The following is a 15,382-nucleotide window of genomic DNA, read 5'->3' on the forward strand; positions in this document are numbered from 1 at the left end:
AAGGGCCTCATAGTAGGAGCTGCATGTATTAGCTATCTCCTGCAGGTTGATTCATTTAGTTTTGGAGGTTGGGTGGATGATATAGGGGATTTTGGTTTTGATGCATTGGCCTTTAGGCTACATGTACACTGGACGTTTGTAAAAAGTCCTTTGAACGCTGGAACTTGAGTGCCGGTAAAAACGCCCGTTGTGCCGCGTTTGCATGCCGCGTTTAGACGCGTTTAGCAGGGTTTGCGCTCAGAGGCATTTTTTGGAAAACACATCAGGAGACCCTCCCAAACACCCACAATGCAACAGAAATATATGTTTTTCAGCCATTTCCATGTGAGAGAAGACTCAGAGAAGAGTGAGCAGTGGCAGAGAGAGCAGTGTGTTTGTAGAAAGCTGAATTTTTTGGGGTGTTTTCACGATGGATCCGAACATGAGCATGTGTGAGGAAATGCTCCTGATGTTGCTGTTGCTGAGGCTCCAAAGACGTAGGAAATTGCGTGAGAGGAGCAGAGTTTGCCGCCGCTACTGGACTCATTCATTGATGGCTCAACGCACGTCTATGGGATATTCTGTGAATTTCTATGTCCAGCTGCGTCATTATCCTGAAAAATTCTTTGATTTTACAAGGATGTCTATTGGCACGTTTAATGATCTCCTGGAAAGGCTGCGCCCCCGTCTAACTCGCATGGACACTAACATGAGGAAGAGCGTGTCACCAGAGGAACGTTTCTTGGTGACTCTCAGGTATGTGTATATATTTCCCTCTCTCTCTCTCTCCATTCCTCGCTCTCTCCATCTCTCTCTCCCCATCCATCTACTATATATATATATATATATATATATATATATATATATGCTGTATATATTCTGTATATGTAAATGCTGTATATGTAATGATTATTATTTTTTCTAATTTTTAGGTTTCTGGCCACAGGCCAATCATTCCCATCCCTATACCATTACTTTATGATGGGTGTTACAACAGTTGCAAAAGTGGCACGTAAAACCTGCTTTGCAATGTGGGAGGAGCTACATGGAGATGTAATGCCAGTGCCAACAGAACAGATGTGGGAAGAAATAATTGCTGAATTTTGGACCAAAACCGACTTTCCAAATTGCATCGGAGCTCTGGACGGAAAGCACGTTAGAGTTAGGAAGCCACCCAAATCTGGTTCACTATATTTTAATTATAAAAAATATTTTTCTATTGTACTCCTGGGATTGGTGGATGCTCATTCACGCTTCATATGTGTGGATGTTGGAGCCTATGGGAGTCAGGGGGATTCGAGAATTTTTCGTGAATCTGCCCTGGGGCGTCGCCTATATGAAGGCCGTTTTGCGATTCCTGGATGGAGGTCTCTTCCACGTACAACAGAGCCTAGCTTTCCATTGGTCATTGTAGCTGATGAGGCGTTTGGCCTTGCTGAAAACATAATGAGGCCCTATAGTGGACAAGCACTTAGTCATACTGAAAAAAAATTTAACTATAGACTCTGCCGCGCAAGACGAGTTGTCGAGAGCGCATTTGGAATATGTGCAGCTAAGTGGAGGGTACTCCTATCTGCAATGCAATTGGATGTGGAAAACGTAATTAAAGTAGTTCTTGCCTGCTGTGTTCTACATAACTTTGTCATTGACAAAGAGAGAGGATCCACTGAGCCTGCACCTCCAAACCCTGCCCAGAACATTCAGTTCATGGACCTGCGCTCTACTGCTCGAGTTATGGCAATTAGAAATCAGTTTGCTGAGTATTTTGTTTCCCCAGATGGTAGCTTGCCCTGGCAGGATGCACATATCTAGTTTGGTATCTCTTTTCTATTTTTCAGTATTGTTATGTTTGAATTTTAATAAAAGTAATATAGTTTAAATTAGAATAGTTATGTTTGTATGTGAACACTACTTTACAAATAAAGGATTGTTACCCCCAAACAATATTGTTTTGGCTAGATAATTCTGAGGGCGGGGGGTGCGATTGGGGGGGGGGAGGGGGGTGTCTTCAAACCAACAACAACCCAAACCCAAAATCTACAGAGTTGGGTCACCCTGACATGGCAGAGTGGGGTCACCCTGGCATGGCAGAGTCAGGTCACCCTAAACTCCAGTCACCCTGACATGGCAGAGTGGGGTCACCCTGGCATGGCAGAGTCAGGTCACCCTAAACTCCAGTTACCCTGACATGGAAGAGTGAGGTCATGCAGCTGCCATGTAAGGGTGACCTGACTCTGCCATGTCAGGGTGACTGGAGTTTAGGGTGACCTGACTCTGCCATGCCAGGGTGACCCCACTCTGCCATGTCAGGGTCACTGGAGTTTAGGGGGACCTGACTCTGCCATGCCAGGGTGACCCAACTATGCAGAAATTGGGTTGGGGTATACATAGATATTTATATATATATATATATATATATATACAATAAAACCTTGGTTTGAGAGTAACTTGGTTTGAGAGCGCTTTGCAAGACAAGCACATTTTTAAAATAAATTTTGACTTGATATACAAGTAGCGTCATGTCCCAACTGGGTATAAAAGAGAAGAGAGGCGCATCTAAGTGTAGCAATATTGTTACATTTAAAGAAGGTTCAATATTTAGCAGCTCACATGGTTGATGATTAAAACAGGCACATCTAAGTATGCAGGCATCCGGGGTAAAGCTGTCCACATAGACCATCCTCCATACTGCCATCTTCATCACACCCTTCCACGCTGCGCTCCACGAGGGATTCAAAGTCTCGCTTTCAGATCACTCTAGTGCAGGGTAGTCTTCCCAATCACAATTGCAGACTGACATCGGTGAGAGCCAGTGGTTCAGAAGATGGTCTATGTGGACAGCTTTACCCCGCATGCCTGCATACTTAGATGTGCCTCTTTGATCATCAACCATGTGAGTTGCTAAATGTTGTACCTTCATTAAATGTAACCATATTGTTACACTTAGAGGCGCCTCTCTTCTCTTTTATACTCTGTAGCTCCTGCTGGATTTTGCTTCTAATCCCCTTGTGGAGGCGCCATTTGTGGATGGACATTTTATGGTGACACAACCTATCACATTGATATAATCTTTGTATATAGACTATAAACTGAAAGACTTATGAATAAATAGTTGTGGAACGAATCATCTGAGTTTCCATTATCTCTTATGGGAAAATTTGCTTTGATATAAGAGTGCTTTGGATTACAAGCATGTTTCCGGAACGAATTATGCTCGCAATCCAAGGTTTTACTGTATATATATATATATATACATGTGTGTGTGTGTGTATATATATATATATATATATATATATATATACATACATATATAGTGTGTGTATATATATATATATATATATATAGTGTGTATATATATATATATATATATATATATATATATATATATAGTATGTATATATATATATATATATATATATTGTGTGTGTGTGTGTATATATATATATATATATATATATATATATATATATAACATATATACGTATATATATATATATATATATTGTAAGCTGGGGAATAGGTAGCAGGTGCAAAGCTCCCTGGGATGAACAGTTTTTCAGGCACAGATACCAAATCCAGTGTGTTATTGACAAACAGTGCGGTGTTTATTAGTGCTATATACAAGTCTATATACAGACACAACATAAGCACTTACTACACACAATGCAGTCCCTCTCTAACACAGGCTGAGCAAGCCTACAGCTTGTCAGCTTCCAAAGACACAAACAGGTAGTTTCACTGACCTTCCGCTCTCATAGACAAACGTTGTCTAATTTCCCAGGCTGAGAGAGCACTGCTGTTTGTCTCAGGTGAGCTTAAATTGGCCCGGTGAAGAGGGCCAAGATCCAAATTGGATCATGGCTCAGAGATCCCTAAAGGTATAGGAGAGATGCCTGGGTGATGTATAAACCCCCAACAGGACTTTTCCTGGCTCTCTCTGGGACACTCTGCTACATATCCCCCCCCTTGTTTCAACCCCAGGGTTGGAACACCTGTGGCCAAACAGGAGTGAACACGGGACAGGGCATCTACATACCCCATCTCAACACCCGGCCTGTGTTTTACATTGAAGGAGTAATCTTGTAGAGCCAAAAACCACCGGTTCACCCGTCTATTAGTCTCCTTCTTTTGGGCCATCCCTTTCAGAGGAGCATGGTCAGTTATCAAATCAAACTGGCGCCCTAATAGATAGTACCTTAGTGCGTCCAAGGCCCACTTTATGGCTAAACATTCCTTTTCAATGACTGCATACTTTCTCTCGTGTTCATTAAGCTTTCTGCTCAGGTACACCACAGGGTGTTCTTCCCCATTGTGTACCTGTGACAATACGGCCCCAATACCTACATCAGACGCATCCGTCTGAACCAAGAAATCCTTGGAGAAATCAGGGGAGTACAACACTGGCTGTGCACAAAGAGCCTTCTTTAAGACTTGGAAAGACTCCTCTGCTATTGGGGACCATTTTACCATTACTGATTCTTTCCCTTTCGTAAGGTCGGTCAGTGGGGCAGCTAGAGTTGCAAAATTCGGGATAAACCTCCTATAGTACCCTGCAATTCCAAGGAAGGCTCTGACCTGCTTCTTGTTTGCAGGACGTGGCCATTCTTGGATGGCTTCTACTTTGTTTAACTGTGGTTTAATGACTGCACGACCAATAGTGTAACCCAAATACCTGGCTTCCTCTAAACCAATGGCACATTTTTTTGGGTTTGCTGTAAAACCTTCCATGAAGAGGGAATCCAGAACAGCCTGTACCCGGGGCAAGTGAGACTCCCAGTCAGTGCTATGTACCACTATATTGTCCAAATAGGCCGCTGCATACTGTCGGTGAGGTCTTAGGGTCCTGTCCATGGCCCTCTGAAATGTTGCAGGGGCATTTTGCAACCCAAAAGGCATTTTTTTATACTGAAATGAACCCTCTGGGGTAACAAACGCAGTCTTTTCTTTGGCGCTACCAGTCAGGGGTATTTGCCAATATCCTTTGGTCAAGTCTAAAGTAGTTAGATAGCGGGCTTTGCCAAGTCTGTCTATAAGTTCGTCCACTCTGGGCATTGGGTACGTGTCAAACTTTGTCACTGCATTGAGTTTTCTGAAGTCGTTACAGAACCTCCAAGTACCATCCGGTTTTGGGACTAAAACGATGGGGCTTGACCAGTCACTATTGGATTCCTCAATGACATCTAGCTCAAGCATTCTTTTTACTTCGTCACTAATGTCCTTTCTCCTAGCTTCGGGAATTCGGTATGGTTTTAGCTTGACACGGACCCCAGGTTCAGTAACAATATCATGCTGAACCGTGGAAGTCGTACCAGGTAACTCTGAAAACTTCTCTCTATTCCTTATCAGGAACTCTCTAGCTTCTTGTTGTTGGGAATAAGACAGGGTGTCTGGAATCGTGACCTCAGGGACCAGAGGGGACTCAGTACCCCTAGATGTTACAGGGACGGACCTCGCAGTTAAGGCCAGCCTATCCTTTCAGGGCTTTAACAGATTAATATGGTAAATCTGCTCTGGCTTCCTTTTCCCTGGTTGATGCACTTTATAATTGACCTCCCCAACTCTTTCCAATACTTCAAAGGGACCCTGCCACTTAGCTAGGAACTTGCTCTCGACAGTGGGAACTAACACCAGGACCCTGTCACCAGGTGAGAAGACACGGAGTCGGGCTCCCCTGTTGTATATTCTCTGTTGGGCTGCCTGGGCCTGCAGTAAGTGTTCCTTGACCATAGGCATGATTGCTGCAATCCTGTCCTGCATTTGAGCGATGTGCTCAATGACACTTTTTGTGGGGTGTCCGCACCCTTAAACCCTTGCTACAGCAACTGATGAACCGCCAGATAAAGTACCGCTGGTCCTTCCCTTTTCGGCTATCCTTCACACACCATGGCAAGAATCACTCTTTCACCAACTTCCATGATGGGGAGGACTTGCTTCTGGAACTGGGCATCATTTCCAGAGAACCGCGCCCGTCACCGCGCTCTTCTCCACCTGCACGCCCGACTGATCGTCCCTTGTCTCCAGTTTGGACCCGAAGAGGACCACCTTCCACGAAGAAGGATAGGCGCAATACCTGAAGTGACTGTTTTTTTTTTCTTCTAGCCGTAATTTTTCTACCCCTTCCGTGAGAGAAGAAGAGGAGGCAGTTTTTCATCATTTTGTTTTTTACTGTTGTTTGTGGTTCCCTTTTTCTTTTTTATCTCATGTACTTGAACGGGTGTTTCCTTGGGACCGACCCTGTAATGCCAGCCCGCTGTCGCTTTGGTGGTGGGGGGCTGGGTGAGGCGGTCGGGATGGTGACAGTGACCATCCTTGGCCCTGGTCACCTCTGCGGAGGGGCCTGGGCAATGCCTATATTGTGGGTCTTTTGGTTGGGGCCGGGCGGGCGCTCTGGTGGCGGCCTCCCCCGGGACCCCCTGGTCGGGGGCTGGGGGGGAGGGCATCTGGGGCGTCCGTCCTCCTCCTGTGGTGGGGGGAGGGGTGCGGCGGGTGCTGTGTTACGACACTGGGGCCTCTCGGGGCTCTCCTCCTTTGGGGCCCCTACTTAACTTGCTGATTAGGTTCTCTAACTGTGTCTTTTACAATTAGGTGAATGCTATGTGTATACTGGAACCCTGGGCTGTGGCCTTTCGCTCACGGTCCAGGGCCCCGGGTGGTTATGGGACCCGTGGGGCTTGGCTGGCTCTACAGGTTTCAACTTCTAATTTGGGGCTCATGCCCCTTCTCTCCCCCCGCTGATATGCGTTGTCAGTCGGCTGGGATGCAACCGCATGCCACTCTTGTGACCTTGCCCTTATCCTGCGATGGGGGCAACCTCACGACGAAAACCCCAGTGGAGGGAACTGGGGAAATTAACTTCCCTACTTTGTTGTTTTGTTATGTGGTTTTATGTTTCTCTAGCGCAGGGGTGGGCAACCTACGGTTCGGGGGCCGTATGCGGCCCTCAAAGTCATTTGGTCTGGCCCCCTGTGCAGTTGAGTCTGTGTCTCTCTCAGCTGATATGTCAGAACGGAGCCGATGCTTCCTGTATAGTTTGTGCTTCGTTATGACAGTCTGAGTGAGTCACAGGCGGAGAGCTATCAAATGCACTCTGCCTGTGACAAATACAGGAAACATCACCTCTTCCTCCAGCGTGGCGCTGCTACACTTCTCCTAGCCAGCATTTCCTGCCAGCAGCACACACAGCAGTAGAAGCCAGAACCAGGAGTACTCACAGCAGTAGCAGCCAGAACCAGCAGTACCCACAGCAGTACCAGCCAGAGCCAGCAGTACCAGCCAGAATCAGCAGTACTCACAGCAATGCCAGCCAGAGCCAACAGTACTCACCGCAGTACCTGCATTACTCACAGCAGTACCAGCCAGAACCAGCAGTACTCATAGCAGAACCAGCAGTACCAGTCAGAGCCAGCATTACTCAAAGCAGTATACCAGCCAGAGCCAGCAGTACCAGCCAGAAATAGCAGTACCCACATTGGTACCAGCCAGAGCCAGCAGTACTCACAACAGTACCAGCCAGAGCCAACAGTACCAACAGCAGTACCAGCCAGAGCCAGCAATACCGTCCAGAGCCAGTAGTACCCACAGCAGTAGCAGCCAGAGCCAGTAGTTCCCACAGCGGTACCAGCCAGAGCCAGCAGTACCCACAGCAGTACCAGCCAGAGCCAGCAGTACCCACAGCAGAACCAGCAGTACCCACAGCAGAACCAGCCAGAGCCAGCAGTACCCACAGCAGTACCAGCCAGAGCCAGCATTACCCACAGCAGTACCAGCCAGAGCCAGCAATACCCACAGCAGAGCCAGCAATACCCACAGCAGAACCAGCAGTACCCACAGCAGTACCAGCCAGAGCCAGCAGTACCAGCCAGAGCCAGCAATACCCACAGCAGAACCAGCAGTACCCACAGCAGTACCAGCCAGAGCCAGCAGTACCAGCCAGAGCCAGCAGTATCAGCCAGAGCCAGCAATACCCACAGCAGAACCCACAGCAGTACCAGCCAGAGCCAGCAGTACCCACAGCAGTAAAACTATAAGGTGTAAACACCCTCCTCCTGCGCTTGGAATCCAAGCCCCCCTGACCACACTCCCCACGGGACTCACAACTGGCGTCTCAGATGGCTAAGGTCTTGCTGCCCAAAACGGACTGGGGTAGTCCACCGATACTAAAGGCACAGAAAAACAAAGAAAGGGCGCACCGACCTAGCGCATTATCCTCATTAACAGGCTTTATTTATGCAACATTTAAAAATGGCTACTCACAAACATAGGTGAAAATAGATCATATCGAGCTCAGTTGCTCAAATGTCAGGAATAGTCCATAAATTCGTCCTTTCTTTGTTTTTCTGTGCCTTTAGTACCCACAGCAGTACCAGCCGTACCCACAGCAGTACCAGCCAGAGCCAGCAGTACCCACAGTACAAGCCAACAGTACCAGCAATACCTACAGCAGTACTAGCCAGCTGTACCCACCAGCAGTACTAGCCAGCTGTACCCACCAGCAGTACTAGCCAGCTGTACCCACCAGCAGTACCAGCCAGCTGTACCCACCAGCAGTACCAGCCAGCTATACCCACCAGCAGTATCAACCAGCAGTACCCGCCAGCAGTTCTTTTCAAAACTTACCACCACAAAAAATCGACTGCGCTCCAGACTGACCGACGCAAACCTGTAAAACCAGTTTCGAGTAGCAACATCATCAATACCAGCTAACATCACACACTTTACCAAAGAGAAGCAGTTGCAGCCATCACATTAGGGGTGAGTTAATTAAATGTTTGATCAAATATAACAGGCTAATTTCTAAGTTGATAATTTTGTACGGCCCCCGAATGGTTTTATAAATCCCCAAATGGCCCTTGGCAGAAAAAAGGTTCCCCACCCCTGACTTAGAGGGTTGTTTCCATTTATATTACATTTTGTGATTGCGAAGAGCTTTTGTGATAGTGGTCAATTGTTCTCTGGTGTCTAAGGTATGTTTAGATAAATCAGCAAAGATTTGGATGCCATTGTAGGGACTAGGTGGAGTTCCTTGGGTGCAGGCTTTTTAGAGAATCTGTTCCTTTTGTATGGTAAAAATGGATTAGTAGAATTACGTCGCAGGGGATAGTGTTGGGGAGGTAGGATGGCTTTGGGACCCTGTGGATGTGGTCTATTTTTAGCTCAATTGGTGGCATCTCGGGTATTAGGATCGAGAACAGATCAGTGGCAAATTTTTTTTAGGTCCGCAGGTTGTATCGACTCAGAGATCCCCCTTAGCTTGAGATTGTTGCGCTGTGAGTAATTCTCAAGGTCGGCCAGTTTGGCCTTGATTCATTTCTTATCATCTATTCCCTCATCATGGTTGTTTATGGTTGGTGGTGGTCTTTTCTTCCATTGCATTTTCAATGTGATGGACCCTTGTGCCTAAGGAATGGATTTCAATGCCAAATTTCTTGGAGATTTTAGAAAATTCAGATTGAAGTGACTGGTGCATGGATAGAAGCATGTCTTTATGCAAGATGTCTACGACAGGCTGACTGGAGGTTGGGAAGGAGACAATGGGGGATTGTATGGAGGGTCCTCGTGGTGAGGGATGGTCCCCCTGGCTTACCTCTGTGTTCAGCACATTGTTGTCTAGTCGCATGCGGGCTTTAGCAGGGCTGCTGAAGGCTGGGCTGGAAGGAAGAGATGTGGAGTAGGCTTGCGTGGTTTTAGGTTCGCTGTCAACCCCTGTCTGATCATCAGGCAGATCAGTGTAGTGCTCGTCGCTGCGCTGTGAGGAGGCAGGGGCCGCTCCGTCTGCACCATCTTGACAGCCACCTCATTCAGGCTGGAGGAAAAAGGCAGTCAGCTTTTTGGCTTTCTGTCCTCTTTTCGCTTGACATTACCGGCAGTGTGTGGGGTGTTATCTCCGTAAGTAGGATGCGAAACTGCTACTCTGGGTTGATGATTGTCACTGGTTTCTCCCTGTTAGAGCTGGAGCTCTGAGATCAGGCTTCCATGCGGATCGCATGCCGCCCATGCCCCCTATCAATAATTTCTGTTTTCAAACAAAAATGAATGTCATGTATCTTAGTGCCAATACTGCCATTGCAATGAGTCTACTGTATGCACCCTCTTCTAGTTTGGATGCTGTAAAACTATGACTGCCTTTAAAGTATTGTGTTTTCCTCAATAGATGTTTGTGAAATATACAGTATATAGAGCAGGGGCGTAACTACAGGGGTTGCAATTGCAATTGCAAGCTGCCCGTGCAGCTCCCCTGTACACCTGGATAGAAGGGGCGGCGGGGGCAGCATGTAGAGAAATCACTGACCTCCTTTTTCCTCCTGTAGCAGGAGAAAAATGGAGGAGATTGGTTCCTCTGTATGCTGCCCCCGCCACTCCTCCTATCCAGTTAACTCGTGTTCTGCTGTGTCTGGGTTCCTGTGTGCTCCCCTGCCCCCCCCCCCACTGTGCTCCCTTCCCTCCGACTGCTGCAGAAGATGTGTCACAATAGAGAACCAGGAAGGGGGTCGGTAAATATGTAATTTACCAGTTCCTTCCTTTTCTGAAAGTCCAGAGTCATAGTTAGTGACATTGTAAAAAAATAAAGTAAAATGATAAAAAATTATACAATTAAAATACCAAAAAATAAAAACAACTTACACCAGTGGGTGAACTTCCAGGATCGCAAAGGTCACACTTGCGACTGGGCCCTGGCATTCCACCACTGTGGGGAGGCCCCAAGATGGCAGGAAGGGGGCCCACTGCAGAACTTGTGAAAGGGTCCCGCAATAAGAGTAAAGGGCCCCAGGCTTGAAGGGAAAGGGCCCGGGCGGCCCTTCATGGTTTCTTGCATCAGGGCCCTGAAGGTTCTAGTTACTCCTCTGATATAGAGGACACTTAACAATTTCTTGTCATAATAATTTATTGTTTCACAACAGTGCTGTTTGCATCACTAGCTATATGAGGAATATGTTAAGTGCATAGCTCTTAATAGGGGACAAAGTCCAACTTAGGGTGGAAATATAAAAAGTTCAACACATCTTACATTTCCCTACTACTACAGAAACCGATGGCTACTGCTTTGCTGCTGCTGCTACTTCTCCAGCATATCCATGGATTGGTAAAGAGATCTAATTAATATATACATATATTACCATTATTATTTATAGCATAACTATAATAAAGTATCTTTTAACTAATTCTTGAATCTATTCATGGCACCTTAAAAGTCAAATTTTTGCTTGTTATAATTTTCTGTTAATTTCAATATCTGAGGGTGTGGTGCTTTAGGTGATTTCCCATTAATCTCTATCTTCAACTTTTCAAAAAATAATGAGGAGTTTTTTTGCTTTCTGTGCGTGTTATTATCACCTACTGAAATATAAACTGCTCTCACGAAGATATGGACTCAGATCTTATAAAGTGGTTACTTCCAAATGTGTGTACTGCACATTGACACTACAATGATGCTACGAGCCTGATCCAGTCAATCTCAAGCAATGCCATAGAGATATTAATTTACGTATAGCAAATGTGTTGGGTGTAAAATAACAAAGCATATCTGACTCAAAATCTTATCAAATCTAAAATCTTAATCTGGGGTCTGAGACTCTGCACAGGCTGGCAGTTATTTTTTCTCTTCTGTATGAGGGATGGCTAGCTGAGGTATCTGGTGAAGCTCTGGGGAAGAAAGTAAGGAAGAAACTGTGGCTCTGTCTGAGGAAACTTTCTGCATGAGTGTACTAAAATATAGCACTAAACCTTCCCTTATCAGTAGAGAGACTGTCTATTTTTAAAGCAAATCCCTCTGTCTGTCTTACTTTCCTCCTCAACTGTCCCTCTTTTTGGTCTGATACATAGGCCTCAATAAAAAAAAAAAAAAGTATTACTTCACCCAACCTCTAAATGATTGCATTTTTTATTTTGAAAAGCCACAGTAAAAGGTGTAGCACCCTCCTAGGTAGGTGCTAGTGAGAAAGTATAGTTTTGAACTCTGTCTGCTTACCAGAGGGGCTGAAGGCAAATCTATATTCTTCTTGGTCTACCAGAGAGCAGGATCTGTTAGTGAGGTCTGCTCATTGTGCTGAGCATGCAATTCTTCAGTCTAGAGAGTGTTTCACACTGGTCTAATAGGGAGGCATGTTGGACAGTGGGAGGAAACCTGACGAATGGGTGCATGGGCTTTTGATACAGTCCTGATGATTGGCAGAGGAAAGGACGCCTGTGTGCATGCTGGGATACTGTATAAAAGCCAGGAGCACATGTGCTCAGGGTCTTTTGTTGGGGAGCAGAGTCCTGGAGGGAGGGGGCAGCCACCTCCTCCTCTGTAAAGGTGCCATGCGGCCCCATGAGGTCGTTATGTGGGCCGGAGGAGTGGTTGAGAGGAGCTTAACCTAGAGGTCCAGGGAAACTGACTGAGCGGGAAGACACTGGAGGTCCTGTTTCTGCAGTATCGTGAGTACAGGAACTCGTGTCAAGGGGCCTGACCTGAGGGGGGCCATTCCTGCTCATAGGATAGTCAGTGGACGGGTGTCAGCAGGAAGAGGATGCTAGGCAGAGTGTCCTGAAGATAGGTGATCGTCCATCAAGTCTCCTTGTTAGAGAGTAAAGAGAACAAGAGACTGAACCCCATTCATCCCAGTGGCAGGGTGAATTAACAGCCTGGCTGTTCCATATCTACCAGCGGAGAGTTGAAGATAGAAGTCCTCAATTGTTGTGAATCGTTCAATTGGAGTATCCCACCATTCCCTTCTCCTATGCCAAATACCAATAAACAACAAAAAACCAACATCCCTAGACTGTTTATTTTTGTCTATAGCCAAAAGGAGCAAGGAGGGATCCAGGAGCTTTATCTATTCATCACCGTGTGTTGGTAATCAGGAGTCCATATCCAGCAGTTCCTACGGGGGCAGTGTTACAAAGGTAAAATAGTAGCACTGCAAACAGGGTCTTCCTCGTCTCCCCTTTCCCAAAAATTTAATTGCCAAAAACGTGTGTGTCTGTGGCTTCTGTAGTGTATGGGAGGTCATCATCCACATGTCAACGAGATCCCAGGGAATGCTGAATAGCCAAAATCCCATGAGAATATACTGCAGCACAGGCCAAGATCGTCTTCTTGTGAGACGCCTCAACATTTCCCAGGATGTTCCCATTAGGATGATGATGCCTCCCCCCCCCCCCCCAACCCCCACCTAGGTGCCATATGCAGAAGCAGTGAAAAAGGTGTGAACATTTATATAATTTTTTCACCTAAAGGTTTTTGTCAGTAGACCTTAATGTTTAGGTGCACTTTAATACTCTTTTTAACTGGAGAGTGACATTGGGATGTCCCTTGCCTACTTATTTGTGCTTAAAGGAGTTGTAAAGTCAGAAGGTTTCTTTATCTTCATGCATGAAGATAAAAAGCCTTCTGCATGCAGCAGCCTCCCCAGCAGCCCCCAACACTTACCTGAGCCCCATATCTCTCTAGCGATGTCCACGAGTCCCTCGGCTGTCCGGGACTCTCCCTCCTGTTTGGCTGAGACACAGCAGAGGCGCCATTGGCTCCCGCAGCTGTCAATTAAAGGCAGTTAGCCAATCAGGAGAGAGAGGGGACGGGGCCAAATGGCAGCTCTTTGTCTGAATGGGCACAGGGAGCTGTGACTCGTCTCGGGTGCCCCCATAACAAGCTGCTTGCTGAGGGGGCAATCGACAGGAGGGAAGGGCCAGGAGCATCAATGAGAGAGGAGGATCTGAGCTGCTCCGTGCAAAACAAGCTGCACAGAGGAGGTAAGTATAACATGTTTGTTATTAACAACAACAACAAAAAAAACGACTTTGCAATCACTTTAAACTTTTTGCATTTTATTTCATCTCAGATGGTTGAGGGCTAAAGCCAAACTTCAGTCAAACTTCACATTATCTATTGTGATAATATCTTCCCAATCACATTATCTACTGACTGGAGTTTGGTGTAAGTGTCATTAGGCTGGAGGAAGCATTATATGTATTATAAAACACGTACTACCGATAACTATTTTCTACCTGGAAGAAAAATGTAATTTTTTTTATAATACACCTCCAAGTTTCCTATGTCATCCATGGCTTATATTAGATTCAGTATAATCAAGATTACTGAATCAGTCCATGTTAATCACTCATTTGCTACTAAAATGTTTATCCTATCTTCTGAATGCAACAGTTACTGTCCTGCCCATTATAAATTAAAACCTTGAAAGGTGCATTGTTTCTCTCAGTTAAACAGTTATTCAAAATGTGTATATGATCTTTCATTATATGCTTTCATTATATTCCAGAGTATTTTCACTATAATAATTGTGGTTTTGTACTACTTTTCAGCCTGTCCTGGAACAAGCAAGTAAGTACAAGTTTTACTGTAAAAATAATAAACAGTGTTATCTATCTAAACTTGTGAGGATGAGGTCAGCCACCCAGGGGTGTAGATAAGGGGGGGTTAGGGGGGTCGAAACCCCCTCCCCCCTAGAACCTCTGTCAATGGCGCAGCAGCTAGGCTACCTGAGCTGTGGGACTTGGACAGGAGCTGTGCAGTCATCTTTGTGATTATAATAAATGTCAGTCCTGTTGTCCCAGCCTGTTAGTTTACTGTGCGGGCAGGCCGGGACTCGGGATACTGAAGAGTGATGTCATAAGGGAGGGACTGAGGCAGCTTAAGCTACCCATTGCCTGAGGAGGCAGCAGGGGGTGGTGCAGCCTACAGGCTGAACCGCCTCCCACTGCCTCAGCCAATTGGTAAAGTGTCCTGTCCATCACTACAATTTTAAGTTTATCCTGCGGGCTTCCGGAAGACGTGTTCATGCACAAAATGCATTGAAGCTGTGAGATAGATGTAATTTCTCGGTTCGTTCCCTGGGTGGTTCTTAGGCAGTGGAATGCACGATGTCGGAGCATCTACACTGGACCGGAGCCTATGTATGCTGGGGAATTATAACAAATGTGAATGTTGGTGCATAGGCACACTTTTTTTTAATTTTCTTGCTACAATAAACGGTATCACACTATATATTCTCTGTTGGGGCTCTTTTTATATGGTATACAAGTCAGACTGGGACCTACTATGGGGAGGAGGAGGAACAGCTGTGGGGCTGATTGCTGATACATCCATATACATGAAGGCTGGTTGTTTTAGTTGATCTGGTGAGTGCATATGCATGTGGTGAAGCACGTTGTGTTGGTGATTTGGAGGAGGCTCCTGGTCAACATTATACTGCACTTTCTTTGGTGATTGGACTTATTTATGACTATTGGAGTAGGGTTTTTGCATTTATTAAAGTGATTTATCCCATCATGCAAGCACCCCTCTGTACTTATTTTATTATAATTGGTAAAGGTGCTCTCCTTCACTACAATTTTAAGTTCATCCCACGGGCTTCCTTTCAGTACAGATGCCTGGATGGAGCAGTGACTCTGCGAACAAGAAAGCAGC

The 15,382-nt window shown here is 45.9% G+C and overlaps 1 protein-coding gene across 1 annotated transcript in view; it reads left to right on the forward strand.

Annotated features, from left to right (window-relative positions):
* Nucleotides 1–11,008: 11,008 nt before the first annotated feature.
* LOC309556541 (uncharacterized protein) overlaps nucleotides 11,009–15,382 on the forward strand; it is a gene marked incomplete at both ends in the record, with an annotated part of 150,708 nt that continues 146,334 nt past the window's right edge. Inside the window, 2 exons of the mRNA XM_082258985.1 lie at nucleotides 11,009–11,059; nucleotides 14,278–14,296. Of these exons, the coding sequence (XP_082115111.1) occupies nucleotides 11,009–11,059; nucleotides 14,278–14,296 (70 nt within the window). The remainder of the gene's footprint in view (nucleotides 11,060–14,277; nucleotides 14,297–15,382) is intronic.

The sequence above is a fragment of the Pelophylax lessonae genome, assembly GCF_965119305.1.
Source record: "Pelophylax lessonae genome assembly, chromosome: 5".
NCBI classification, from domain to species: domain Eukaryota; kingdom Metazoa; phylum Chordata; class Amphibia; order Anura; family Ranidae; genus Pelophylax; species Pelophylax lessonae.